At 34.8% G+C, this 27,828-nt stretch overlaps 1 protein-coding gene across 1 annotated transcript in view; it reads left to right on the forward strand.

Moving 5' to 3' along the window:
• Positions 1-27,828, forward strand: part of TRDN (triadin) — a 203,019-nt gene that overhangs the window by 131,703 nt on the left and 43,488 nt on the right. The window contains exons 18-27 of the mRNA XM_090135836.1: positions 2,066-2,098; positions 2,196-2,228; positions 3,449-3,475; positions 8,961-9,008; positions 11,952-11,975; positions 14,752-14,802; positions 15,294-15,344; positions 19,425-19,475; positions 20,145-20,195; positions 20,765-20,815. Of these exons, the coding sequence (XP_089991962.1) occupies positions 2,066-2,098; positions 2,196-2,228; positions 3,449-3,475; positions 8,961-9,008; positions 11,952-11,975; positions 14,752-14,802; positions 15,294-15,344; positions 19,425-19,475; positions 20,145-20,195; positions 20,765-20,815 (420 nt within the window). The remainder of the gene's footprint in view (positions 1-2,065; positions 2,099-2,195; positions 2,229-3,448; positions 3,476-8,960; positions 9,009-11,951; positions 11,976-14,751; positions 14,803-15,293; positions 15,345-19,424; positions 19,476-20,144; positions 20,196-20,764; positions 20,816-27,828) is intronic.

Consider the following 27,828-nt stretch of genomic DNA (forward strand, 5'->3'; position numbering starts at 1 on the left):
CCACAGTTGTTGTTAAGATTATGCTCACTGAGTCAGCCAAACCAATAAGTTCCAAATTTCTGTCCTCTCACTTTTTGCTTCTTCTTCTCCTTGGCTTTTCATAGGATTGCCACCTAAGCTAGGACACAATAAGGTTTATCCAGATAATGAACTACTTAGTGCCAACCCACTCTCTCTGCACCATGTATTCATATTGCTGGAAAATTCATATTCACAGCTTGTTGTTTGGCCACAGCAACCCAAAGCATGAAATATTCCATTGACTCTCATGTCATATATACAATGTGTCTGTAAAGCACCAAAGATAATTTGATATAAGGCTCATTATGTAATAAATACATTCAAGTGTGCCTTATATAATGATGTAGAAGCTGGGTCCCTGATTTCAGGCAACTGGTCTGTGCTTTGAAGTACAGATTTTGACTGAACAGAACTGCTTATGAAATTGTCATGACATTACATCAGTATTTTTGGAAAAAGGGCAAAAAATGAAAATCTTCTGTGTTTATTTTTTGTTGCTGTTTGTGTTGTTTTGTGTTGGGTTTTTTTTGTTTGTATTTTTCTTTGTTGTTACATCTCAAAACAAACCTCTGTTTAGAGGCTATATTTTGCTTTAAAATATATATGTGCTGGCTTTTCAGATAGATTTAAAAACAGAAAAGAAATGAATATTTCTTTGCAGATTGAACGTGCTTTACATGATACAAATGTACTATGAGTAGGAGTATGTAGTAATGACACACTGCATTTAAAAACTTAATGATTGTGTTTTTTTCATAATTGGTATAAGCCTGCCTTTAGAAATACCAATTATTTTCATAGCTCCACATGATGTTTATTTCTTTTAGATGTCCACTTTACTTTTAATATTAATATCAAATATCAATATTGTATTAGTATTGGACATGAATTAATATTGAATGTAAATCCTATTCATAGTAATATATTATTGGTTAAAATATTTTATTTTCTATTGAAATTATTTTTTCTTCAGTTTGAGGATAAGTCATATTTAAGATAGGCTTTATTTTATTGAGGTACAGCATAGTCACTTTGAATATGGAACTTTATACCTTGATTCTAGAGTTGAAGTGATTAAGGCACTAATGTTCCTTGACTGTATACTACAGCATTAATACAAATCACTCACATAATAAAAATGGAGAAAATGTAGCATGGATGGATGTTTGTATTTAACGCCAACTGCCGTTATTCCTTCAATTATTCAGCTCAAATATTTTGAATGTAGATACTTCTCCTGTGTAGATGAAATGCTGAACATACCAAAACTTTTACATATGCTATTTAAAAGAATCTTCAGGCACCATATGCTAATTTCAAAAGCTGAGGGTTTGTTGCTTTGTTTGTTTGTTTGTTTTGTTATTATAAACATTAGTCTTGACTGGTAGATAATGTTGAGTTCCTGAGAGGCAAGTTCAGTAATCTCCTCCCTCTTCCCTCTGGTTGGCTGTGTTCTCCTTCTCTGAAAGAATTTGGGTGCAAATCCTGATCAAAAGAGCTCTTACAGAAACAGCTGTTAAAAATGTGTCAATCCCAGATTTGCCTCAGGGTACAGGATTTAGGTGGATGAAGTTTTTCAGCTGCACATCCCACCTTACCTTGGTGATTAAGGCTGGACTATGGCTGAAAAACTGCAGTGGCTGGATGAGATCATAGAATCACATTCTCCATTCTCTATGATAAGAAGCAAGTAGCATATCACAGTTGCCCACAGAGGCACATATGGCAGGTTCACAGGCCGCCATGAGGTAAAACTGCATATATTTTAACTCTCACTGCTGCTAGGATTCCCTTTACTACCTTACAATATGAGTTAAGTTCTTTGATGTCCAATATTAGCAGTTAAACTGACCCTGTTTGCATACTGTGAAAACCACCAGGGATAAAGAAATAAATGATGACAACTACAAAGATTTCATTTTGATTTGCCAAAAGTTAGAGAAAGGCTCATCTAACCCAAGAGAACAGAAGTCACTGATAACATGAAAATTATTTTACTGTCCAAAAAAAATGAAAGTATACTTGTATATTTTTTCTTTTTCAGAACAACACAAGAAAGAAAAAACTGTGGAAACTGGTGAATATTCTCACTTTTTTTAATCTCACTTTCCAACAGTCTTACTGTTTGAATATAATTCCTGTTATAAGTGTTTGTTTCATATTTATTTTGACAGCCAAAACAGCAAAGAAAGACGTAAAAGCGCATGGTAAGACCTGTGAAAAACAGTGAGCTGTATAGTCACATTTATCTGGTTTGATTTTAAGTTCAGACAGGATTAGTTAAAGGGACACGAGAAGTGAAGCCAGCAATTATGATCTGTCAGTTTATTCAAATCTACTAGAGCAAGTGACTGACTCTGGAGCAGGCATGCAGACATTTGGCCTTCTGAAACTGAGATCTTAGTAGCTGAGAAGAACAATGAGGGTAAGATTGTTCTTCTTCCCTGCTTGAAGATTAGAGCAAACTTGTAGAGAACGAAACACTAAATAAGAGCTTCAGTATTTGGAGGGGAAGAAAGAAGTAGGCTTTGTTCTAGTTTTATTTCAATCATCCACATATTTTATTGCTGTAGCTAGGTGTTCTTATTCCTGACAGCGTTTTTCTTCTCCAGTTTAACTAAATTTGGAAGAACCTAAAAATTTTCAACTCCTTTTACTGCCAAGTTTGATGACTAATTCATCTAATGATTCTATTTTATCAGATACACATCCTGAGCAAAAATTACCTACAGTAGACAGTCAAACTATAGGGGAAAAAATATCTCTGCTATAGCGGAAAAACCTGTCACAGTTCTTCAAAATGAAGGTATCAATAATGGGAAAGAAAAGTGTGATAGTTCAATTAATTTGGATTTAGGTACTCTAACTATGAAGAATAATAAGCAGATAAAACTATAAGATACACATTCAAGCAATACTTTGGAAAATTGGTTGCCACCTGTATGAATATTAAAATGGTTCTTTTTCCTAAACTGTACCTAAAGCTTTCAAGAGCCTGAAAGAAAATGCTCTTAACTTCCCCAGATAACTGAAATAACTAAAAGGAGGCTTCTGTTGCATATTCTCCATCCATGTTTCATCCTGAAACCTATTTTTCTTCCTTTTCTTGTTATCTGAAAATGGTGAAGCTGTGAAACCTCATATACTTTACCTATTGACCTTGATTTCTGTTGCTTTTAAGCTGCAGGTTTATTAGTCAGCTGCCATCAGACTATCCAAACAAGTAACATATGTGTGTGTCTGTTTTCCCCTGAATAAAAACTAATGATTGAGCTACTAGGTTGTTCTGTGTAAATGGGTAGCAGATTGAACAGAGGATGAATATATTAGGATATCCTGTTCTATTCTGTAAGATTGATTATAAGAGGATCTTTGTATAATTGTAAAATGTATTCCATGTAATTATTATTTTTATTTCATTTAACAGCATCTGTGGAAACTCTGAAGTCAAAAAGTGAGTACATTTTTTTTTTCGTTTAGAAACTGAAATGGAAAAGTACTGGTGTTAACTCTGTTCTTACTGAAAAAGCCTCTTGTGACAAAGATGCTGGCAGGTGTAAAAGAAAGTGGACCTTTTAAATGTTAATGGCTCCTTCCTTGCAACACCTCAAAGTCTCCTGAAAAACAGATTTCTTTTTCTCAAATCGTCAATGGACTTGCAAACTCTATTTCTAAAACTCTTTCAAATACTTTTTTTGACCTTAACTGAGACCACAAGCTTTTTGTGAGAGGAATAAAGGATAAATAATCAGCCTCCTATGGATCCTAATACGGGGTCATATTTTTCTTTTTATCTGTCCAGCTGTGGTACAAAACTAGGGATGAATGTGTAGTTTTCTTTACTGAGTCTAGGAGGTTTTAAAGAGAGGTTCAGTGTTTGCCTTATTTTCGTACGAGAACTGTCAACAGAAGTGGGAGATATGGAGCTGATATGGTGGCATCAGATTCTTCCCCACCATCTGCTCCTTCCCTGAAGGCACAGAGCACTTGGATTGGTCGGAAGCCTCAGGGGCTTAAATTCAAACTGAATGTTTGTATCTGACTTTTTACATACATAAAAGGTAAGATTTAGCCCCAAATTGTCTTCACGAATGTTACCAGTGTCACATTTACCTTAAAAACAAGTGAAAAAGGTGATGATATTATAAACTGCAAAAGCACTTCATCCTGAATCCCTGCACTATTGTGTTTATTCCTATTGAAGACCACCTTGCTTTACAAACATTCCTCTTGAAACAGCAGTGCTATTTTATTAAATGACTTATATCAGACTTGTGAACCATGGCTTCCAAAGCTGTCTGCCAGAAGTCCAGCCAGAGAAATACAAATTAACAGGATTTAATACCCTGCTGTCACTCAAGTATCTTCTTTGAGAGTTTATCTCTGAGGCCTCAGTGGAAGTCAGTAGAGTGCTCTTCTATAATATGAGGAAGGGCTGCAGAATCACTTGGAGATTAATGTAAGCAAATTAAAACTGATGCAGTGTTCTCTTTATTGGATGTTTTTAAGCTCTCTTCTTCATGGACTACGTTCATAATGCTGTCATTGCCATGAAGTTAATTGTATTGAGCAAAACAGAAAACAGACTAATTTAAACTTTAATTTGTTCTCCTTATTTTCCCACCAAACAAAACAGAAAACCTAAAGGAAGGTGGAAAAAAAGCATGTTGTGTGAAGCTTTTGCATTTTTAGCAAGTTCTAAACTGCAAAAGCAGAAAATAAAAGTAGTCTTGATTCTCTTGGTGCCTGAATAAAGCTTTCCCCCACTTGAAGCCTCTAAGCAAATCTTTTTGATACATTTTATTTCTTCTGTAACATTCCATGCCAACATTTCAGCTGTAAACTCATTCCTGCCAAACCTTTATCCATTAGAATCTGAAAAATGTGAAGAATTTTTCTTGCAGAATTGAATCAATTTCTGCAAGCTAGAAGTTTTCTTTGACTACTACTGAGGAATGTTGTCATAGGCCATTTGTACATGTTGTTCCAACTGACTATATTTACCCTTTTATTAAGAGTTGTTTTCTTTAGGTCATTTGTGAAGGTTACATCCAGAATTAGTGGGGTCTATGAAAGAAGAGTCTTTACCTCTGTACCTGGTTGCCTCAAGTTTGTCTGCTGAATACCTTAGAAATATTTCATATTTCTTTTAGATAAGAGACAAGAACTTGCAAATGCAATTTGTCTTTATCTTGTCCCCAGCATTTTGAAGGATGGAAAAGAACACTAACATATGAGTTCTAGAATTAAGGGGCAGTCCTCTTATACAGAGTTCACTAAGGCTAAATGAAAACTGTATGCTTTGATTATAACTGACAGAAACCATTTTGCTTTTTTCTGCTGTCAAAAGAGTAGTCTTACAACCAAAAATTTTGATTTCAGCCATCTTAGTTTAATCATGGGATCAGCCTAATGTTGAACCTGAAATTCTCCCATATTTAAGTAAATAACAGCAGTCACTAATCAATATTAAAGAGAAACAGCTGACTTTAGTTCTGGAATAATTGTTAATTTCTGAAAAATTACTTACTAACAAATCATTTACGTCTATGTTGCATAGAAAAAAAAATGAATATATGTTTTTTAATATTACAGCTGTTCTATCTACTTCTTACTAAGAATAATGTAAAAATGCTGTTGTTTTCTTTTAGATTTATTTTTTTTACAATGATAGACAAATTTTAGCAGTATTTAGCAGCTATGCTTTTCATCAAATCTGAACAAGCTTTTCAGTCTGTTTTTGTTTTGTCTTTTACTGCTTCTCTTTATTTCCTTGTTTTCCTTTTTTGAACAACTCAGAAAACTTCCCCCCACTCTAATACAAATAAGACAAAACCTTATTCAGAGTCATTCCAAACACTGATTCTGTGTGTCTAGGCTTTCTATTTATGAAGACCATTAAAGTGACACTAATTACCTTGACACTAAAAGACCTCTCAACATCTCCAAAGCAGCATCACCTCCTTCTCAAAAAGCTGAGATGATAAAGCAGTGTCCTATTTGTCCTTCCAAACACTGCCCCGCTATGTCTAAATGATGCTACTTGCCAGTTCCCAGCAGCTATTAAAGTGCTGATCTATCTCAGCAATTTCTTTACAAACTCTCTGAGAAGCACTGCAACATTACTGAATGCACTGGTAGCCAGAATAGTATTAGTAGTAATAACTGTTATTTTTATATATTAGCCTCAATGCTGCTCAAGAGTGGCTGGTTCCCTCATTGTAACTGTACTTGTCTATCATGCCACACAATTTCGATGATTGTAAATACCAGTTCATCTCAGAAGTTTGTATTGCTCTTCTAGTTTGATCTTCAGTATCCAGAAGCTACTTTCAATTTTTATTCTATCAGTATTCTTGTTTTAAATCATTGAACAAAAAAAACCAAACTGCTTTAGATTAGCTAACGGGATAAACAAGAATTCATTTTACAGTAGCTGAATAAAAATATATTTTGGAAAGCATGTGAATTTATTTCCTAGCATCTCTTTTAATGTTTTTTTAAACATATGTTAAATTTATTTCTCAATATTTGACTATTTCAGCAAGATTTTTAAAGCTCTGTGTTCACAGTGGCAAGACTCAATGTCCACATTCATCTAGACACGTAGGTAGAATCATTGAATTTAATTTATATCAGGAATCTATTGCTGATTTATTACAAGGCCTAAGTAACATGGATGTTAATAGCATAGATCTACAATAACCATCAAAATATTTGCTCCTCTTTGATTTTCTGTATGTTCAATGACATGAACATAAAGTTAGATACTTGAGAAGGAATTGAGGTTCTATGTTTTTTGTGGATACAGTCAGTCATCCCTTCAGTTTTTTGTTTTTTTTTTTTTCAGTTCAGAATTAACTTTCAGGCAAACTGAAGATTAACTTCAATAAAGCATATTAACTGATGTAACTGAGTTGCAGAGGTACAATATTTCACTGTTTATGTGGAACTTGCCTTCAAACACACACTCACATGACAGCACCTGCAATAAGCAAGAACAAGTGGCAGGAAATGATTGATATATGAGAGCTGGTCCATCCTATTCAATGTTAAGTAATTCACCTGTCCACATCTGACATTTTTGGTGAATCTCTGAAAAGAGATGGGACCAGAAGATCCTTCTTCTGGCCTTCTGTCCACTTACAGGCACTGCAGACTACCCATAAATGAGCAGGTTTTCTTGGGCCCAGCAGCTTGGCAAGGCTCCCCTGCTGCCTGGGCTGCAAGCTTGGACCCAGGGTGGCCATCAGGGCATCTCTGAAAGAGCAATGAGTGTGTCTGGAAGCATTTTCAATTCAGTGAATTTCTTGTCATAAATAACAATAACAGAATGTGACCTCACTATGTACCTTGGCTCTAAAATCCACACTTAATTTACTACCACTGAAACATTCCTGTGCTTGTCAGGTTAGAATGATAACAAGCTGAGTGGATGTTTTGTGCTGATAATGCTATAGCTGCAAAGACTTTTCTATGCTTAAGATACTAATCATTTGAAGTAAATTAATTTTCCAGTATACAATTTGCCATTTATGCTGATTGCTTACCCTTTGCAGCTCTTCTAAACTAGGCAATAACAGTGAAACATATTTTCTTAATGCCACCTTTTCATCTTTCGTACCTTGTAGGAGGATACCTTTTCAAACTAAAAGCAGCTAATCTCACTCTGCATAATGGCTATAAATTACAACTATAAAAGCTTGACTTTACATATGTGAGATGATGGTAGTTACAGCTAAACAAGCATGTTTACATATTTGCAAGACTTAATCCTGAATAATTAAATTAGATGAACCAAAATATATGTTGTTCTACATAGACTGAGAAATCTACAGATCACATACATTGCCAAACTTTCCATACAAAGCGTAAGAGACTGTAAAGCATTGAGTAAGCTTAAGTCTTAAGTCTGAAGAGATTTTTTTCTTGAGCCTCTTCCTGTTAGATCGTGTTAGAATTCTGTTAGAGGGTGGTGACACACTGGAACCCAAGGAGGTTGTGGATGCCCCATTCCTGGAGGCATTCGAGACCAGGCTGGATGTGGCTCTGGGTAGCTTGGTCTAGTGGTTAGCAACCCTGCAACTGGCAGGGAGGTTGAAACTAGATGATCATTGTGCTCCTTTTCAACCAAGACCATTCTATGATTCTATGATTTAATCCTTAGCATGGAACTAAAAACAAGTAGCTTCTGTCCCCTATCTCTCAAGCTGTGCAAACCAGTCTGGGAAGTGTGCAAGCTAAAGCTTGGACATAGTTGTTTGGATGTGTTCAGGCATCTTGATCTGATTTGTTACTGCTGCCTCCCTCCAGTATCAGTAGAGAACTAACAGCCCGGCTGCACAAGTGATCTGATTTTCTCCTCTCATGCTCAGAAACTGCAAAATTCACAAGGACCAAATTAGGTGTCTACTTCACACAGTCTGACTGTGAACCCTTCTCAGTAAGATACAATAAGATGTAAGTCTAAATGCATGCTTGAAAATGAGAACACATGGAAATAGCTTGCTGTGTCAGGGATGCAAGCTGGAATTTTCTGCTGGTGCAGAGAAAACCATACTTGTATGGAGAAGCACCACATGGCTGTGTGAATCTTGCTTTGCTGTCTCCTCAGTTAAGGTGATACGCACAGCAATGTAGTCCCTTTTCCACAAAAAAAAAAAAAAAAAAAAAAAAAAAAAAAAAAAAAATTGTAAAATCCTTTTTTAAAAGAAATTCCCTGTTTGCTTTTCCTCTTTTGTTTTGTTTTGTTTTTTGTTTTGTTTTTGTTTTAATAGGCCAAAATTTTTTATTATGTAGTCACGAGAGATCTCATGGTTGCAAATCTCTGAAATATTCATTTGTTTCAAAGTAATCTGTAAGCATTTAAGAAAAGCTTTGTCTGTTGGAGTAATGCTTTTGACCAGAAATGTTATTTACACCTTATCTTTGCTTTGCAGCCATACATGAAAAGAAGGAAGAAAAAGCAACAAAGGCAGCAGAGCAAGGTAAAAAGAAAACAAAGCATGTTGGCATTATCTCTCTTTGAAAGGCAGCTGCACAGAAACAAAAACCTCTGATTCAGACAGCTGGATGACAGCAACCTTTAAATCTGTTGCTCTGAAAAGCTTAAGAGGCTTTTGATAGCAGAACTTACAGATGTTTGTAGCAAGAACCTTGGGGTGGGGTATGATTTGTATGGATGAGGCATGAACTGTAAGGTCTGGAAGTAAAAACAACAGAAGAAGGGATACAAGAACCGTAAGTGTTGATGGAATGTTTTTCAGCTGGTTACTGTCTATGTACAGTTTCCCAAGTCACCCAGAGCAGAAAAAAGAAGGAATGGCCAATACTAAGGCTAACGCAAATTTCTATCCACCAGCACCAAGATGGTAGTGAAAATATAAAGAAAAAGGTTGGAATCTTAAAACATCTAGATGAAGAAACCAAGGACAGTGATAAAATAATGCAGAGGTCAAACAGCTTAGAAAGAAAAAAGATCACAGTCAATGTCAGCTTCTGAAGTGCAGAAGGCAGCACAGAGGACATCAACATGAAGCTGCCAAACTTCAAAAAAACCATGAGATGTGCTTGGTGCCTGGCAGCTGGCAATGCTTATCCTGTGCAAGGGCTCCCAGCCCAATTGCCTGGATACTGACATCTCATTGCTTAAATGCTGGACTGACTACTTGGACACAGACTTCTTAGCACTGAGTATGTTTGTATGGAAGCGAGCGAGTCCTCTCCTATCAGGACTCCTATTTCTCCATTATATACAATTGTATTTATTGTTATTGTACATTTTCAGTATTATATCCTGTATACTTGCTTCTAGTGTGCTTTTTTAAAAAAAATTCTCTGTATTTTATGGCAAAGAGCAGAGCAGTAAAACATTAATGATAGACCTAAAGAGGGTAAGCTTTGGCTTCCATTATATGATACATACCCTAATCTACAGTTTTGCTGCTAACTGCCTATCAAGGTGATTTATGTATTTGCTCATTCTCCAATTACCAATTAGGGCCCTAATGATGAACTTGGCATTTTCATTCATACTGGAGTCTTTCTAAAACTTGCCAGTGACCTTTAGAATAATGTAAAGGGAATAATTACAGCTGTAGCTTTGGTCAACTGAGTTACTGTTCCTTTCTCTGTTTTTCAGCTTCAGCTTTACTCACCATTATTCAAGCCAGTGTAGGCATCCTACAGCAGCTGTCAGCTGCTTGTCAGTTGTCATGGAAAATGTTATAATTCGTTAGGCCTTGGCCTAGATTTAATTCATTGTTACTCTGGGTATTGCCAAGCTATTTTCTGTTTCTGCACAAGTGCTATCTGCACTGCCTTCCTTCTATTTGACCATCTCATACAACAATAAGATGGTGTTTGCTGAAAGATGTGTCTCTTCTATGATATACCATCATTAGATAGGATGCTATCTTCGAAATAATGTTATCTGTGCTATGTAGAGCACAGGTGGAGCAGTAAAAACCATAGTTTTACATGGTTGGCATTGAGCTGGGATTTTTAAACCATTGGTTGTGATTCCTGGGTTGCTCAGAACTGGGCCAAAGTATTTTCCCCACCTGCAGTCAGCAGGAGAAATTCTATCATCCCATGCACACAACCATCTAGTTTTTGCAAGTCAAAGGGATAAGAACAACATAAAATATCTATCTCAACTACTTCAGCAGCTACTTCCATCTGCTGGCTGCAACTCTGTTCCTCTGCAGCATACAAGTGAACATGTACACTTTCAGATAGTTACTGCTTCTACTTCTCATTTCTGTGCCCTGTGTGTACTGCCAATACATTGCTCATTCAAAGGCAAATAAGCCAGAAGCACTTTTCAGATGATTTTTTGAATATTAATACTTTTGTATTTCTTATGGAACTATAAAAATATATGGTGATGGAAGCAGCTCTCAGTTGTGTTTTGACTAAAGAGAAAAGTACACTTAATTAACAGGTCATAGTAGTCTGAAAGATCTGAGGAAAGTGAAGACTCCTTTTCTTAATGAGGAAAACATGAATTTGTGAAGAAATAATATTTAAATTGAAGGAATTTTGAGCCCCTTAGATTGAGAAATGAAATCTTATTCTGCTAGCTATTGTACACCAGGATACATGTTAACAAGCAGAGGGAGCTGATTAAAATTAGAATTTGTGATATAGGAAAAATCTGAAATATGAGGAGGCTTCCAGCAATGCTAGAGTGTGAATAGCTCTATTTGTGTAGCAAATAGGGAAAAAAAAAGTCAGGAGATAGCTTCATTGTTTCCAATCTAAACAATTGTTTCAGTGGTCTGGAACATGGTGGTGTAGCTTTCTCTTCAATTCCCTGCTGTCCAGAAAGCAGCTAGATCGTTACTGCAACATTCGTGTTTACCGATCTCTCATTAGCAGTAACACAAAATTCCACATCACATTTCTGATTGCTGAAAGGAGACAGAGAAGACAAAGAATTGCCAGAAATCTCTGGTAAAGGATAGTGCTTTAACTATACTGTATTTGTCTGAAGTGAACAAATGTCAGGATGTTGCCAAGGAGTTAGTACATCATTAAGGCAACTGTGAATACTTAAAATAAATGAAGAAAAGGCAAAAATATTTTCTCATGTTATCTACTAGAATTAAGAAAGGTTATATGAGAGGTTATAAGAAAGCTAGCATTACTTAAAGCAGACTATATGAGATTGGTATTTTTATGCTTCGGTTTCATGTCTGCATGGTACTAGATGAGAACAATGAAATTTTTTCACACATGCTGCCAAGCAACAATAGAGTCAAAATCACTTCCAAGCTGTATTTAAGTATATAGGGATGATATTTCTTTAAATACATTTTCAATAGCTGCTTGAGTTAAAAATATTTTCCTACATGAATATGTATTATAATAATTCTTTTTGATTTTATCTTTTCACCTTTTCTTCCCTTCTTTTTCTCTTTCCTCAGATAAACCAAAGATGAAACATGCAAGTAAGCAAAATATTTAGATATTACTTCTTCCTGTAATGGATAAATCAATGTTTTATCTATAAGTAGAAAAAGAATGTGTATAAAAAATCCTATTACTGAGAATTGGGCAAGATTATGGTAGATAAACTAGAGCTGACACAACAAAGCTGATATTAGTAACAGAGTCACAGAATTTAAGAATTGCAGGGGTTTGAAGGGACCTCAAGAGATCACCAAGTCCAAGCCCCCTGTCAAAGCAGTTACACTAGAATAGGTCACACAGGTAGGCATTCAGACCAGTAAAAATGGATATGTGGAGACAAGTGAATCTATTTAAGCCAAAGTTTCATCTCATAACAGTGTATTCTTCAGTGAGAAAAGGAAGAGACTTTTGCTATGCACTTATGATAAACCTATTTGCAAAGTGTACTTTTTTTTCTTTTTTCACAACAAATTCTTGTCTCCAAATCTGTTAAACTCACTACAGATCTCTCCAAACCTGTTGGGCATTCTATAGGTTTCAACTATGCTTTCTGATCTTAATATAAGTTTAGCATTGGAAATGAGTACAAAGCAAAGCTCTTGTCATGGAACTTGTGCTGCAAGTTATGCCAGACTGTGACAGATTCATGGAAATATAGAATTGTTTGAGTTGGAATGGCCATCTAGTCCAACTTGTCTGCAGTGAACAGGGACACCTACAGCTAGACCATGTTGCTCAGAACCATGTCCAGCCTTTTTTTTTTTTTACAACAGTTTAAGTAACTCTTATTAACAATGGACATGCTGTAAATTATTACTCTGGAAAGGCTCCTGAACATAAAAGGTTTTATACTGTGCATTAAATAAGTTACTTTCATATTGACATAGTAGTGTATTATTTATCAGTGTTTTTTGGATTAATCACAAATTATTTTTTAGAAAAGAAGTAACAATAAACAAGAGAGCGAAGCAAGAGAGGAAACATTTGTGTCTTCCAAACTCCTCTCTTTGTAGAGAACTGCTGTACAGAATAAGGAAATTTGGAATTTATCAGTAACTCATGAGCAAGTAGAGAGCATTTTTCAGCCTTCCCAGTGACACTTTTTTTTTTTCTATTAACATAGGCAATTGGCATTAGCTTAGTATTTAAATACTAATGTTGCATAGGTTTTTGAAAGGACTTATTAGAGTTACTTAGTTCCCCTATGTATGTTCCGTGGATATCTGAAGTGAATTATTTGTCTTCTCAATTTGAAAATTAGTGACTGAATCATAAAATCCTGAGTGTAAATCCTGAAGGGAGAAGCAGGAGGGCACAGACAGATACTGAAGCAGATGTGATGAGAATGGCAAAAGACAGCTTTATTACAATGAAATTTCATTTTGCATTTGTTTGACGTTTTACAAATTCCTCTCCCAAATCTCCTTTCAAAATTATACAGTCTAATTGTATGGCCATTTTAGAGGCGCAGTGCAGAAGGTGAAGAACAATTAAACATTTAATCCTTGAAGTCAGCCACTCCAGAAAAGGAGTTTTGATGTCAAAAGTAAATGTTATTTTTTCACTTCTTTACTTCTGCCATAGTTAAAATTATATTATGCCTGAATTCTTTTGATGTAGATTCCCCATAAACTCATCTTGTCTTACTTGGATCCCATAAATTATGAACAAGAAACGGTATTAATAATGATAAATTGCTATTGGGTGCATTAAATACTTTCATTACACAGGTGACAATTTATGAACTGTGTATGCTTCCAGACAGTAAACAATCATCACAACTACCTACTGCAGCTGCTGCAAGTTCTGTCACATCTGTCTACTAAACACAATGCAGTTTTCTTCTGACAAGGAATCTTATCCCATTTTTAGAAACCAAGGGGATCTTCTTAAAAAGCTCTTCAAGATTTTCTGGCACTGAGTTGCTGCTGAGTTTCTTGGTTGCAAAAAATTTTTGCTTCATATATGATGAATAGCATTGTGTTTCTTTTTCAGAAAATGCCACTTAATTAATGTTTCTCAGATAATATGTTTAACCCCTGAAATCATTAGAGAGTTAAAACACTCACTTAGCATGAGGAAATTCAAAATCCAAGTCTCTGTTTTTTTTCTGACTAGTTTGTTTGGAACAGAATCATCTGTCCTCCCAATTTTGGGAAAGAGGGGAAGTTTAGGAGACATTGGTTTCATCAGCCTGGAATCATAATCTCATATTTTATCCAAAACAAAACTATTGCTTATTTCCTGCTAGTCAGGTAACTATCCCTCATCATCCAGTATCTGTTAAAGATGATGCCATGTAGCCATCTTCACTACTCATCGGTAGGCAGAACAAAAACACCTCTTTGACCTATTTGTTACTATTGTGCTGCTCTCCCTTTTGACATGCATCTGACGCTCATGAAAGAATAGTTTCAATAAGGAGATCCTTGGACCTGCTCAGCATGAATGGAAAATCCCAGATAAGGGAAGTAGACCAGAACAACTACTCATAAGTCAAAATCATCAAAGGGTGATTTTTGCCCTATCTACCTAAGAAAGTTGACATAATATCCTTATCCCACAATAAGTAGAAGTTTATACATTGATAGACATCATAATTAAATCAATAGAAGACATTTTGTGACCTGCACTTGGTGAACAGAAAAGGGGAAATTTTGTATAACTTTCCCAGTCACTGCTTGACACTATTTCTTCCAGTACACAATTGTAGTCTCTCATATGATATATATTCTCTGAAGCTTAAGGCTCCTACTTTCACTCCATTATTGCTTCTGACTGTTACTTTGTTGGTGCAAATACGTTTTTTTACAGATCCTGGAAAAGAGAAAGAATTGAAATATTCAGCTGCTATCAAGGATAAAGGTAATGCCATAGGCCATAATTGTAGAAAACCTAAGGATATATTCACATTGAGAAAATATTTTGCAATGAATTGGACATTGTGTTTTTAACTTAAATCTTAGAAAGGAATTTATAAGTGTAATACTGGTTCAGTAAATTTGTAATAAAACTTTATTAGTATTATCAGCAGTGCAGATAGATCTTCGCTAACATGAAACATCTTAAAAAAAAAAAAAGCAATATAGAAGTCCAAACTTGCTAGCATTTTCTATTATATGCTGCAGAGTGAAATAAGTGATTTTTCAGTGATCTTTTTTCTTTTATCAAAATTAAGGAATTTTCATTTCTTCACTTTGTGAGCATGCACAAAGTGCACATAGTGTTTTGTACTACACATTAAATTGGTATCATGGCTCAGTTAGAAACCACCAATTATTCAATCGTTATCCCAGAGGTATTAAATGTTAACCTTTTATCACTCTAGCTTGAAGATTAATAAATTATTTTTACAGAACATGCTAAAGAAAAGGAAGGAAAGAATCCTACAGCTCTAAAAGATAAAGGTAAGGATACACAAAAGAATATAATACTTATTTTAAGACCACACAATGTAGAATGAACATATTCATTTAAAAATAATCATTGGAAAATTCATCTTTTAGAAATCTTATCCAATCAATATTTAATTGGTTAAAATTATATGAAGGATTTACAGTAAAAAAAAAAAAGACCAAAAAATCATAACTAGAACACTTAATGTTCAGAAGTCTCAAAATTAATTAAATATCACAAAGACATTCTGAGTTATAGTTAAGATCTTTCCTAAAAACTTTCTTTTCTGAACAATAGAAGATGTATGAGGGCTGCTCTGAAAGTAATGGCAGCAGAGGGGCAGCCTGACAAAATGGCATCTGACATAGAAGTGCATATGAAGCAATGGTGTCGCATTTAAATCTTCCATGCAGAAAAAATGGCACCCATTGACATTCACTGACACTTGCTGAACCTTCAGGGAGACTAAACAGTGGATGTGACCACAGAGGAGCAGTGGGTGGTGTAATTCAGCAGTGGTAACAGTGATGTGAACAACAAGCAGATGACCATGCAGATTTTTACTAGCTCAGCATGCAGGCTTTTGTTCATTACCAGCAAAAATGCATAGTTAATGGTGATTACTGTGTTGAAAACTAGCATTTTGTAGCTAAGCTGTGTCAAATAATGTTTTTGTGCTCTTCATATCTGTTGTAGCTTCTATGGAAATAAATAGAAAGTATTACTTTTGAAACAACCTATGTATAAGAGAAGTCAGTTATTAAAAATGTATGTTTGCATAAATCTGTGGGCATTGTAAGAATAAAGCTTATGAACACGTGCTTGAGTAGCAGGCTCCTGGGGTCTTTAAAAATAATAGTTAAAAAAGAATGCTTTCATCTAGTCAACCACTTAAGGCATGAGAGCTTGTGTGAATCTTTCTTATATTCCTTATATTCCTTCCATTTCTTTTTTAATTTTGTCACAGTAGATGTTAGTTTTGCTGAATTTCTTTTTACCCATTATTTTGCTGAGTGGTTTTATCCATCTTATTTCCTTCTTCCTTTCTAGAGATAGGTGCTTTGTATTTGAGAGGAAAAGTGATTTAAGTATAAAAATTATTTCAGATGTTCTTTAGGCTCTTTAGGAAAAAAGGATCTACTGTATACATAGACATGTTAATATTTATTCTTACTTCCATTCATTACATGCCATTTCAAACAAAGAAATGAATGAAGGGTCTATGTCAAGGACTGTGTGAAACATAACATTATGCCACATTTGCATGATCTAAGTTATATGGATGAGATCTCTGTATCAGTACCCTTCTTGGGTCGCATGAGCCTCTCCACTGGCTGCCTATGGTTTGTTATTCCCTGAAATGGTTATGCTGGAAAATAAGAATGAACACTTGTATGGCCACTTATGATCTGTATGGAGGTCAGCCCATTGTTTCTTTTGAGAGATTACTGTGATGGAAGATAAAAGAAAAAGAGAGTCAGAAAAGAGACCCAAAACTTGAATTCCTCTGTTTTAAGAGCTTCTTTTGAATCCATTTTGAATCCAAAGCTTCTGTTCTTCTCTCCTACAATTGTTTCAGCAATAGCACTATCTAAAGAAGAGACAGGGAAAATAAATCCTTGAATTTGAATCTATCTCCGGGATATTCCATTGATCACAATATTACAGTGTTACCCTATCCGTTTTATGATGTGAATAAAATATCTTCAATCTTGCAGTCTTACTTTATTGGCAGTAATTAAGGAGAACACTGGAAAAATATATTTCCTTCCCTTTTCTTTTGACTAATGTTATCTCACATCTACTGAGTTTTTAACTAGCTTTTCAGCTGAAGGAAAGAAGGCCACTTACTTAGAATAATTAATGTAAGAGTTGATTTTCTGTTGACATGAGCATATTCGAATATTATGAAGACAAGGAAACTCTAGGCTATAATTTGTCATGCAGTTTTTTGATATATTACCCAGCTAATGATAGTAGAAGCTGGTTCATACAGCATCTCTAACAGTAGCACTAAAAACCTTATGACATATTATATGCAACTTTTCACCAAATTTTTCTACGAAATGCACTTGAATTGCATTGTGAGTTATGTTGAGTTATTAAGATGACAGTGTTTGTGCTATACAGATAATGCAAATTCACTCATCTTTTGCGCTACACAATCTGTTTTCCAAACAAATGCTCTTTTTTTCCCTCTTGTTTCCTTCTGCCATGTTTTAGGATGTATTTGCATCTTTGCTTATGTAACTTCTGTGTGGATAATAAGTGTATTTATTTTTATGCACGGAGTGTCAGGGGAAATAAGTAGTAGTACCTTTTTGCCATAAACATAAGAGTACATTGTCATTAAATAAACAAATGTACCGATTTACTTCTGCTGAGCAATTCATATGCTTCCTTTGAAGTGAATGTACAGTGAAATAACATCTTGCCCGTAGCATTTTTGTCTTAACCTGTGACACACATTTTTTTTCTCTAAACATAGAAAGCTATTTTGTGACACACCTACATAGAAATGATATCCCTCTCTGACTTTAAAGGAAAGCGCTGAACAGCAGTATTGCTTGAGTTAGTATTTCCTTCTATTTACATTTATGTATTTCTTGCTGCTGTTTGCATAAAAACTAGATCTTTACACTAAAGTTCATATACTGCTGTTGCATACTTCAATATCACTTTCTTAGTTTCTGAGCTTCACTCATGGATTAGGATGCAGGAGGAAAGCAGCAGTATAAATATTGGCTTTAAGACAGTTTCAATCTGTCCCTCTTCTGGGACCAGCAGGGAAATGGTCAGTAGACACAAAAAGTTTGAACCACCTTTACTGAGTCCCTGCTTAAATCTCTGATGAGGAAGTTCTGCTCCTAGAAGGGAAGTAAGATGCTGATCTCAGAAGCACGTTGAACAAGATGGTGCACCAGCGAAAGTATCTTGCACTGATTAACGAAGGCATCCAAAAGAATGAGAGTCCGAAGTACTGAATTTATTTTAGGATAACCAATTGTAGATGAGATACGCAAGAGACAAAAAATACCTCATGGTCACTACCAGTCAAAATGTATTGGTTTGTGCTAGTGGCTGAAATAGTGACTGCTCATCTTTGAAATCACAGACCTGCACAGAGGGTAAATGGTCAAGCACACATCTTCTATAGCCCCTTCAAAAGATTTTAGTCTTCACATTCAAGTTTTCCCTGAATCTCCTGAAGGAACCCACCTGCTACTGTGAAGACCAAGCTCCCTGCTTAAGTACTTATCTAATCATGGAGTGACTTTTCTAAAAGATTCAACCACACTGTAATTCAACTTTTTTCTGTAGCAACTCACACTTGAAGCCTGTTGGATAAGTGGGATCACATTCTGTTGCCATGACAGCCGGTAGGGCTGTCACTTATGAGCTTATTTTGAAATATATTTTCTTTAATCATTATCTGTTTATGTTTTTGGTTTTTTTCTTACTGAAAATTTTGTTAATATTAATCTGGAATAAACAAAGTGGTTTTTTTTCTAGATGTTTAGGTGCTATAACCTAACAGATGGAGTATAATTAGGTCTACTTAGCATCATGCAGGCTCTGATGTTCTCTTACTTAAACCAAGGACATATATAAACCTGTGAAATTACAATTTTCTACTAATGTTCTCTGATACATACACTTAATACTTCAAGAGATAGTTGCTTTCAAAAATATATACATTTTGTATTTGTACTTTATGTCAACTGTTTATTTATCATATGATATGCTTTTCCTGTATTTGCTGATACTAGAAACATGTTACCTAAAGGACTGAGGCAAAAAAAAATTTGGCTTCAGCCCATGAGAGAAAACAAAAGAATCCTTTCTTCATGAAGTGTTGGATAAGGCCCTAAGAATTCCTAATCCTTTGGCATTAATTGTGTCTGCGTTAATCCTTCCTAGTTTCTACCTAGTGAGGTCTTCACTGACAGAGTTATTTGTATTATTTCTATTACTGTCATTGCTAGTAATAGTGTTACACCTTAAGAACCACAACATTGTCTCTAGAGGTAATGTAAATAAAGATCAAAGGCTTATATTGTGCATCTCAAAAACTCAATTATTTCCTACAGAATCACTGAAAGGAAAAAATCCCAAGAATCCAGAAGGGTCAAAGGAAAAAGGTAGGTAGAGAAGTTAAGAATTTCAGAACTGATTATCAGAACAGTGTACGTGAATATACATTCTGATATACTGCTGTTATTTTATACCCAGCTCGCCTGTGATTTTAAAGGGCGACAAACATGTAGAAAGTGTACTTTTATTCACAGCAGTACACGTATGGCCTCCTTGATGTCAAAAGAATAACTGAGCTTTTGTCCTTTTGTCACTCCTAAATCAAAAAATAAAGTTCCTATTTACATTTATCAGAAGCCTCTGGCATTCAAGTCCTAATATTTTAACTGTATCTGTGTGGATTAAATTTTTAATTGGGTTCAGTAAAAGAAAATTTTATTAATACCAGCTTGTCTATTAAATTGCTTTTCACTTTGTAAATAATTGTTTTTCATTGCCTGCTTGAGAGAAAGATTAACAGTTTCCCTCAAATGCAGAAACAGTAATGACGTATTGAAAGTTTTTTTTTTTTTGCACATCCAATTCTAAAAGTATGCATGAAAGACCTTACAGTTTTGTCCTGTTCTTTATTTCCATGCTGTTAAATCCATTTAATTATCACATCTTTTTTTTCTCTCAAAATATCAAAAATATCAAAAGTCTAACTTGCTTTCTTTTCAAGTGCCATCTTATTTCTCTATCCTGACTTGTGATAAATGTTAAATGTTTCTTTCTAGAGACTGGTAGAAGAAAAGATGTGATGGCTCCAACAGTCTTAAAGGAAAAGGGTAATGTCATATTATGTAGTTAGTCTTTACAGAGCCTATTGGTATCAATATATATTGCAGTTTCTTTTTATTTTTGTATTACAGGTTTTTAGTGAAAAAGAGCTCTCTTCTTCTCCCTTAATAAATCCCATACATCAAAATGAATATCATCTTACATAATTCAGAAATTTTGAAATCATATTCTTTACTATGATGTTCTTTAGCTGTTGCTTGATGGTTAACTGTAGGCAATACTGTCTTTGGAACTCCGGTCTACTTGAGTAAGTTAGTAACAGAGCTGTTTCTAAACTCATGATAGACTTAAATGATAGACTTCATAAGTCTGAGAGTATAATTTAAAATGCAGTGTCTTTGTCAGGTAATTTAGTAGGAATTATGTTTGTTTAGTTTTCAAATTCTAATTTGAGCCTTGTATTGAAGTAAATAAAGATTCTAATTCCTAACACCTATCTCTTTCACAATTTTGCTTAATCAGGAGTTATGTATGTTTGTTATAGCATAGACAGACATAGTATATACTCTCATAGCTGACTTTCCCATTCATTTTTTTTGTCTGATATTTTTTTCAGATTCTTCAAAAGGAAAGGAAATGAAAGTCCCAGCTCTGACAAAGGATAAAGGTAAAAATCACAAGTTGAGTAGAGCTCTAATTTAAGACTTAGCTATGCCGTCTTTGAATGGCATCCTTCACTTCTGTACCTTTTTTTTTTTTACTTGCGTGATAAAGAAGAGATGTATATGAAACTAAGATGTCATCAATACTGTTTAGCCTCAAAAGCTATAGGGGCTTTCTTTCCTCTTTCTTATTTTTTTCTCATTCTTGCTATTTAAATCCATCCTTTCACAATGTATTTCACTTCTATAATATATTTTTTTATTTTGATTTACTCTCTCTTACACTGCAATATCAGTACTAGTCATCAAATAAAGATCAGCTGCAAAATATAGTGCATGACCTAGACATTTTTAGACAACAATAAAACTGTAATTATAATAAACCAGGTCTTAAATAGTCTTGGTCTTTTTGAAGCGGATTGGGTGAGCTCAGATTGTTATTTCAAGGTCTAGGACATGAAAAAAATATTGATGTATTATTGTACAATTTCTTTCAGCTTACTTTAGTCAACAGTGAATACTGAAGTGCATTTTTGTTTGGTGCATTAATATTTCAATACAACTTAGCTTTTATATTCAAGCTTTTATATTCAAGTCCTATCGGCTTCTGACTCAGTTCTTGTAAACATATATATGAAAGTTAGGTAGTTTATTGAAGCATTAAATATTAGTTAGAGTCTAATATATTTGAATATTGAACTTCCTGTTGAGTTTTTAATCTAATTTCTATCTTCAACATTCCAAAACTATTTTTGATTTGAAGACTGATTTATTTAAATGTAGTGGTAATAAAATAAAAGATTATTTATTACAAGAGATCAAGCAGTATAAGGAAGTAACGTAAAGGGGAGCTACAAGAAAGAAGGGGAAGACTTTTTAGCCGAGTCTGTGTTGATAGAACAAGAGGAAATGGTTTCAAACTTAAAGAGTGTAGATTTTGATTCGATGTAAGGAATAAGACTTTTACTGTGAGGGTGATGGAGCAAGCTGCCCAGAGATGTGGTTGATGTCCCATCCCTGGAGATATTCAAGGCAAAGCTGGATCAGGCCCTGGGCTACCTGATCTAGCTGTTCACATCCCTTCATCGCAGGGAAGTTGGACAGGATGACTTTTAAAGGTCCCTTCCAATGCTAAAGGTTCTATGATTCTATATCCACAAGAGTTTTCTAAATGCACTGCTAATGAATTAGGTTAAGTGAAGTGCCAAACACTCAGTGGTACAAGAAATAAAAGTTTAAAAAATGAGCTGGTTAACTCAGTTTTATCAACCAAAACATGGTCTATCAAGAAAGATAATATTTATCTAAACATTGCTGATTTTCACTGACTGCATGTGAAGTGGTTTGTGCTCACAGTTTTTGAAAACAAAACTCTACCAAGAAACAATTAACTCCACTAACTTTTTTTAAAAGGTAAGCCCTCTTCACATAGTATTTCATAGGATATATCACACATAACTCTTCCATTTGGGCTTTTTTTTTTAATTACAAATTGAAACACTGCAAGAGGCATAAAAAATCTTGTGTGGTTGTGTCTTATAGCTTACAAGAGTCAAGATATGAATATTTTGTGCCAAATATGCAGTACAAGGTTTACATTAGAGAGACCTGATATTCTTGTGACTGAGAGCAATGGCTTGGATGAAGACTGAAATAGAGCTGATTTGTTTTCATAATATCGGCAGGATGCTAAGATGAGCAAAGCCATAGTCTATTGCAGGCTAAAAGTTTTGACTCCACAGAGCCTCTGACAGCTTCCCCAGTGAGATGAGAAAAATCAGCTCTGGTTTTCCCTATTGGCTAGCATGCATCCTTGCAGGTTACCTGTGGATGTGCTTGATGCCTTGCCGGTTCACTGAGAAAAACTAGTATATCACAGCACTCTGCTTTTCTCTTTGTCTCCAATTGATTCTATAAGAACTTAAATCATTTGAATTAGATGCTACCTGGCACATTGGGCCAACAGCTTTCTTTTTAAGTGTTGTTTATCGTAATTCCGTAAAGTGGTTATTCTGAGCAGAACTGCAGACCCTTTAAGATCCCTGGAGTTCAACAGAAAAATGAAATTTAAATGGGAAGATTTCAGGTTGAATACATGTATATAGTGAAGCAACCTTACAGTCTATAATAGGATTCAGTCATTTTTCAGTCACCAAAGTTCATGACAAAGCAAATCTTATACAAGCTCACTTTGCAGACAGTTCAGCTGAGTTCCATATGAGAGATACTCACAAGCCATTTCTTAGATGCTGGGATTCATATGCGTGCAGCACTTCCAAAAACAAATATAACTCAGTGACACTGAATTTGTATGACAAGATATTGACATTTTGTCAGAAAACTGTAACCCCAATGCACAAAGTGGCTTTAAGCATCCTTGTGGGATGCTGTGCCTCTCTTTCTTAAAAATAATAAGTGACATGTCACACAGATCAGACGGAGAGTTTGAGAAAAGCCTTTGTAGGGAAAGTGCTTCAGAAATTTTATGGCCATTGCCATGTAAAGAAGTGAGAACAAGAGGTCACCTTTATGAGCACTTGTACCTTTTTTAGACAACTAAGAGTACACAAAAAGCTTCTTCAATAGACATCTTAGTTTAGAGTAGCAAACAGAAAAACACCTGGAGAAGTTGCAGTGGTTTGCCACTTTGCAGTGATCTGTCTAATCCAGTATAAACTGCATTAACTGAAGTGACCACAGTCTACCCCCCACTTTGTTAAGACAAACACACTTTTGAAAAATGAATGTTGAATTTGCAAAAGTTGGAGGTAAAATTACAATAGAAATTACTGAATAATAGAGCTTAAATATTAATTATGTATATATATATTATATATATATATATATATTAGGTGTATAAAATTTGCTATATGAGCCTGCCTATGTGGTCCGAACATTGCAGAATCTCATTTCTGAGCAGTGCTGATTAGAAATACTTCAAGAAGGCATCAGAGCTTTAAAACTCAGACATCAAGATAATGACGGATTTATAAATGCCAAGACTGAGGTGCACTGCAAGGTAGTAAATTCCTATTGTAAAGCAGTACTTCTCCAAAAAAAAAAATCTTCAATAGGTATAGAAAAGAAGAAGAACAGCAATAAAAAGTGCACATTACTAATGTAAGCCATTAAAAAATAAAAAATAAAAAAAAAAGAGCTAAAATTTTAATTAAAAAAACAGTTCATATAAAATGAAAATGGGGCAGTTTTTTTAATAAATAAAGTGTAACTTTGTCCTTATCATTTTATACTCTTTTTTTGTTTGCTTGTTTGTTTTGAGGCAATTTTTTTTTTTTTTAATCAAACCAAAATGAAGTAGCATGTGCATATATATGTAGAGGTATACATTCAGTAGTCAAAACATGTTCATAAGTGAAAGTATGCCAACTGATATTTAGGCTCTTTCCTGGAGGTAGGCACATGCTAGAATTTCCATTTCTTCATAATACAAGTTCTCTGAATGCATATATGTAACTTTTTATTCATACATTCTTGTGCAGTAAAAGACAATTTTGCCTAACATTCATTTCACACAATATTTGAAACCAATAATGAGGATTCTTCCTGCCCAGAATTATATGCTTCTCAACAAACTACAGATTCAGTATCCTTCTGCTTTATTGCTCACCTTTGGTCCCAAGAATATTGCTCTCTTTTCTGCACTGGTTAGGTGAAAAACCTAGTTAGAACTTTGGGCACTCCCTCTGAAAGATGAGAGAGGTAGTAAGAGATTTGTGCCTTCTCAAGCTGCAGAAAGGCAAGACATCTGGTTAGCTCTCCTCTGCTCCTTGCTCTTTTGCTATGTTATTAAAAAAAGATTTTTACCTATCTTCGGAAGCATGCTTGAACCTAATAGGCATTAAGTGTCAGGGACCCACATAGGCATGGAAGAAGAAAGATTCCTGTAGGTAGTTGGTATTTCCTGTTCATTAACTGTCAGTGAGAAGAAGGATCAGACTCCATATACAGTCCAAGGATCTCAGTAATGCACTTGCTCTCTTAGTGCTTCTACCCAATGACTTCATGGGCTGTTGAGGTGATCCAAGTGATCTAAATCCAAAGATGCTCATGATTTCTGTTCATTTTATATCCATATTCCTGCTCCCTGGAATAAGAATAATTTGGAGTGCAAAAGAGTCTGTGCTAAAACAGAACTCACATACTTGTGCTGCTTTCATTCTAGAAAATGGGCTTATATATTCTCATTAAGGCATTGCTAGTAAAGAAGAAAAAAGTACTACTAACTTCTTTGGATGTTATCTAGTGAATGACATTTTTCTTAGTAGGTCTGACAGCTAGTTCTTGCAAATTAGGACAAAACAAATATCTGGTTTTGCAGGGGATTTCAACCACAACATATTCCTTGCCCATTAATAACAAAATCGGTGGTGATAATTAAATGAGAAGTCATTTCACCAAGCCTGTTCATTAAAACCTGAACCAGAAGAGGGAAAGGGCAGGAAAGGTGTTTTCTGCTACTCAGTAAAAATAATTCTAAACACAGATGCTCTAGACAATTGAAAGGCTAAATTGTCCTTTCTCGGATGCTCACTATACTGGTTCTTAATGTTATTAAAATTTCTCTTGACATTGGTAAGAGCAATTCTGAACTGAGAAAGACAGGCAAAGAGAGAGAAAATATGTGTTAGGAATATCTGAGAGAGAAATATTACTTTATATGGTTCATAAATATTTTAGAACTGCACCTTCTTCTCAAGCTATGAACAGATGGACAATTTATGGTGAGATGGGCAAAGGCAGTATCAACTAGTGGCTGCCAGCTGCTTTGCTGTAGCTGCCTGCATGAGGCGGTTTTCACTTCAGCATAACAGCATGCAATGAGCAGTTATCATAAAGTACCTGACACGTGGGATGAGTCTGTGCTTTATTTTTGTCTTACTGTAGGTCTTATGTCTATTATCAAAATAAATGTAAGAACTTAGTCAAAACTTCTGACAACTTCAGCTAAAGAAGTTACTGTCTGAAGGTGTGTCAGGCTAAACATATTTCAACTCTATCAGGAGTTATTCAGAGACTGAAGAATCAGCCAGGAAAAAGGTGAGATCATGATTAAAGTCAGAACAAAAACATGTCTGGAAAATTAAGTGACAGAGTCAGGCTGCATGGTTTCTAAAAAGATAAATTGTGTCTTAGAAGTGAGTGTTTCATACACCTTAATAAAACACAGCTTTTATGGGATGGTTTAAATAGGGCTATAAAAAGTCCCAGAATAGGAAGCACTGCAGAATAGCTGCTGCTTATTGAAAAAAAATCAGTATTTGATTAGGAAACAGGAAGTTATTGATTCATTTCCATATTAAAGCCCATTCATAAAATAATTCCTTGCCTAGATGTGTTATATTCCTTAATTAAAAAGAGAAGATGGAAAGAGTAATGTAATGAAATGTTTTGATGACATAAGATATCCTAAAGAGTTCAGGATCAGCAGGAGTTGTGGCACATTGAATTTACTGGGTGAATGGACAGCACAATGGGAAAAAAAATGTAGTGTCACTAACCATAATGCAATATAGATTGGGAGGGAAATATGGGAAGATAGATTGGGAAGAATATGTCTCTGAATAACCTTAATAAATTCTAAAAAGGTCCCTAAGTTTTTATGCAGAAAATTGAATTAACTTTCTTCCATATGCAGATGCATTAGGACATAAAGTCATAAAGCATAAATCAAAGGTGCATCTTGTCCTGGAGTGCTGTATGTAAAACTCTTACATGATAATGTGGCACCAGAGCAAGATAGGAAAGAGAAACAGAAGAGAAACGGAGAGAAATAATTCTCTTTTGCATCAGATAAGAAATAGGAAGACTCAAGTTACCTGTGAGATTAATTAGTATGATCACTATTGGAGGACTGTAAATCATGAATCTATGTCAAGGGCTCTTCAAAAACATCACAGAGGAACTAGTTATTTACATGACAAAGCAGTTTTCATAGCTCAACTTTTAATAATTAGTTATGTAAATTTAGAAAGGAAGTTAAATTTCATGCCTCAGGATGAAAATCAATCTCTTCTAAAAGAAAAGTAGAAGTCATGGAAGAATAATTTATTTGACAGTATTCAAACTAAAGATTACTTCCTGGCTACTGCTGGGCTATCAAGTTCCAAGGATCAGACTATTGTTGAATAGGAAATTATGCTTACAAGACATTTTCAATATTTTAAAAAAGTATTTCTGTTAAGCTCAGGAATAAGTCCCTCTGAACCATCCATATCTGTGTAATTAAAGGACTGCTGGTGATTCACATTTAAATTTCTGATCCAAAGTAAATACAGTATACCCGTTCTGAATCTGTGAGGATTTTTGGTTTATGTACTAGCTGTTATTCTGGATTCATAACGAGGGGTGTTTCCTTGTTTACTCATAAGCATTTTTCTTTGTGTAATATTGATAAGCACTGGAAATGTATGATTGGATTTCAATAGGCTTGGGAAAGAAAAAACAGTGACTGGCTCCAGTCAGTGTCATTTATGATTGTTAATAGCATCTTATTTTATCATGATCTGTAGGTACAAATTCCTAATTCAAGAAATAGATAATAACTATCATCAGTATAGCGTAGAAACAGCATAAGAATTTGTTCTTAATCTAAACAATCAACATTAAAAAAGAATACACTTAAGACCATCTCTGATATCTGAGTATCATCTTCTCTTCTCTCAGTTCATCATTCTACTTTATTTCATGTCCTTCACTATGATATATTACATTTGTTCTCAGCAGATAAACAAGTTTTTATCATTTTTAGACCAAATACTTCCACTGATCTATCCATCCTTTTTTTTTCCTGTATTTCAGTTACTAACACACTGCTCATCTTCCAAAAGAGCCATGTGAATGGTGCTATTTGTGCTCTTTTTCAATTTTTCCTAGTCGTTATAAGTTTGAATAATAGGATTTGATCAGAGCAATGCTACTGGCAACAGTAGTTAGTCTTAAGATTTGTTGAGTATTTACAGTGAATGCCAGCAGAAAAATCATGGCCAAGGTGAAAATT

This window comes from Phasianus colchicus, chromosome 2 (genome assembly GCF_987193195.1).
Source record: "Phasianus colchicus chromosome 2, bPhaCol1.hap1.1, whole genome shotgun sequence".
In the NCBI taxonomy this organism is placed as follows: domain Eukaryota; kingdom Metazoa; phylum Chordata; class Aves; order Galliformes; family Phasianidae; genus Phasianus; species Phasianus colchicus.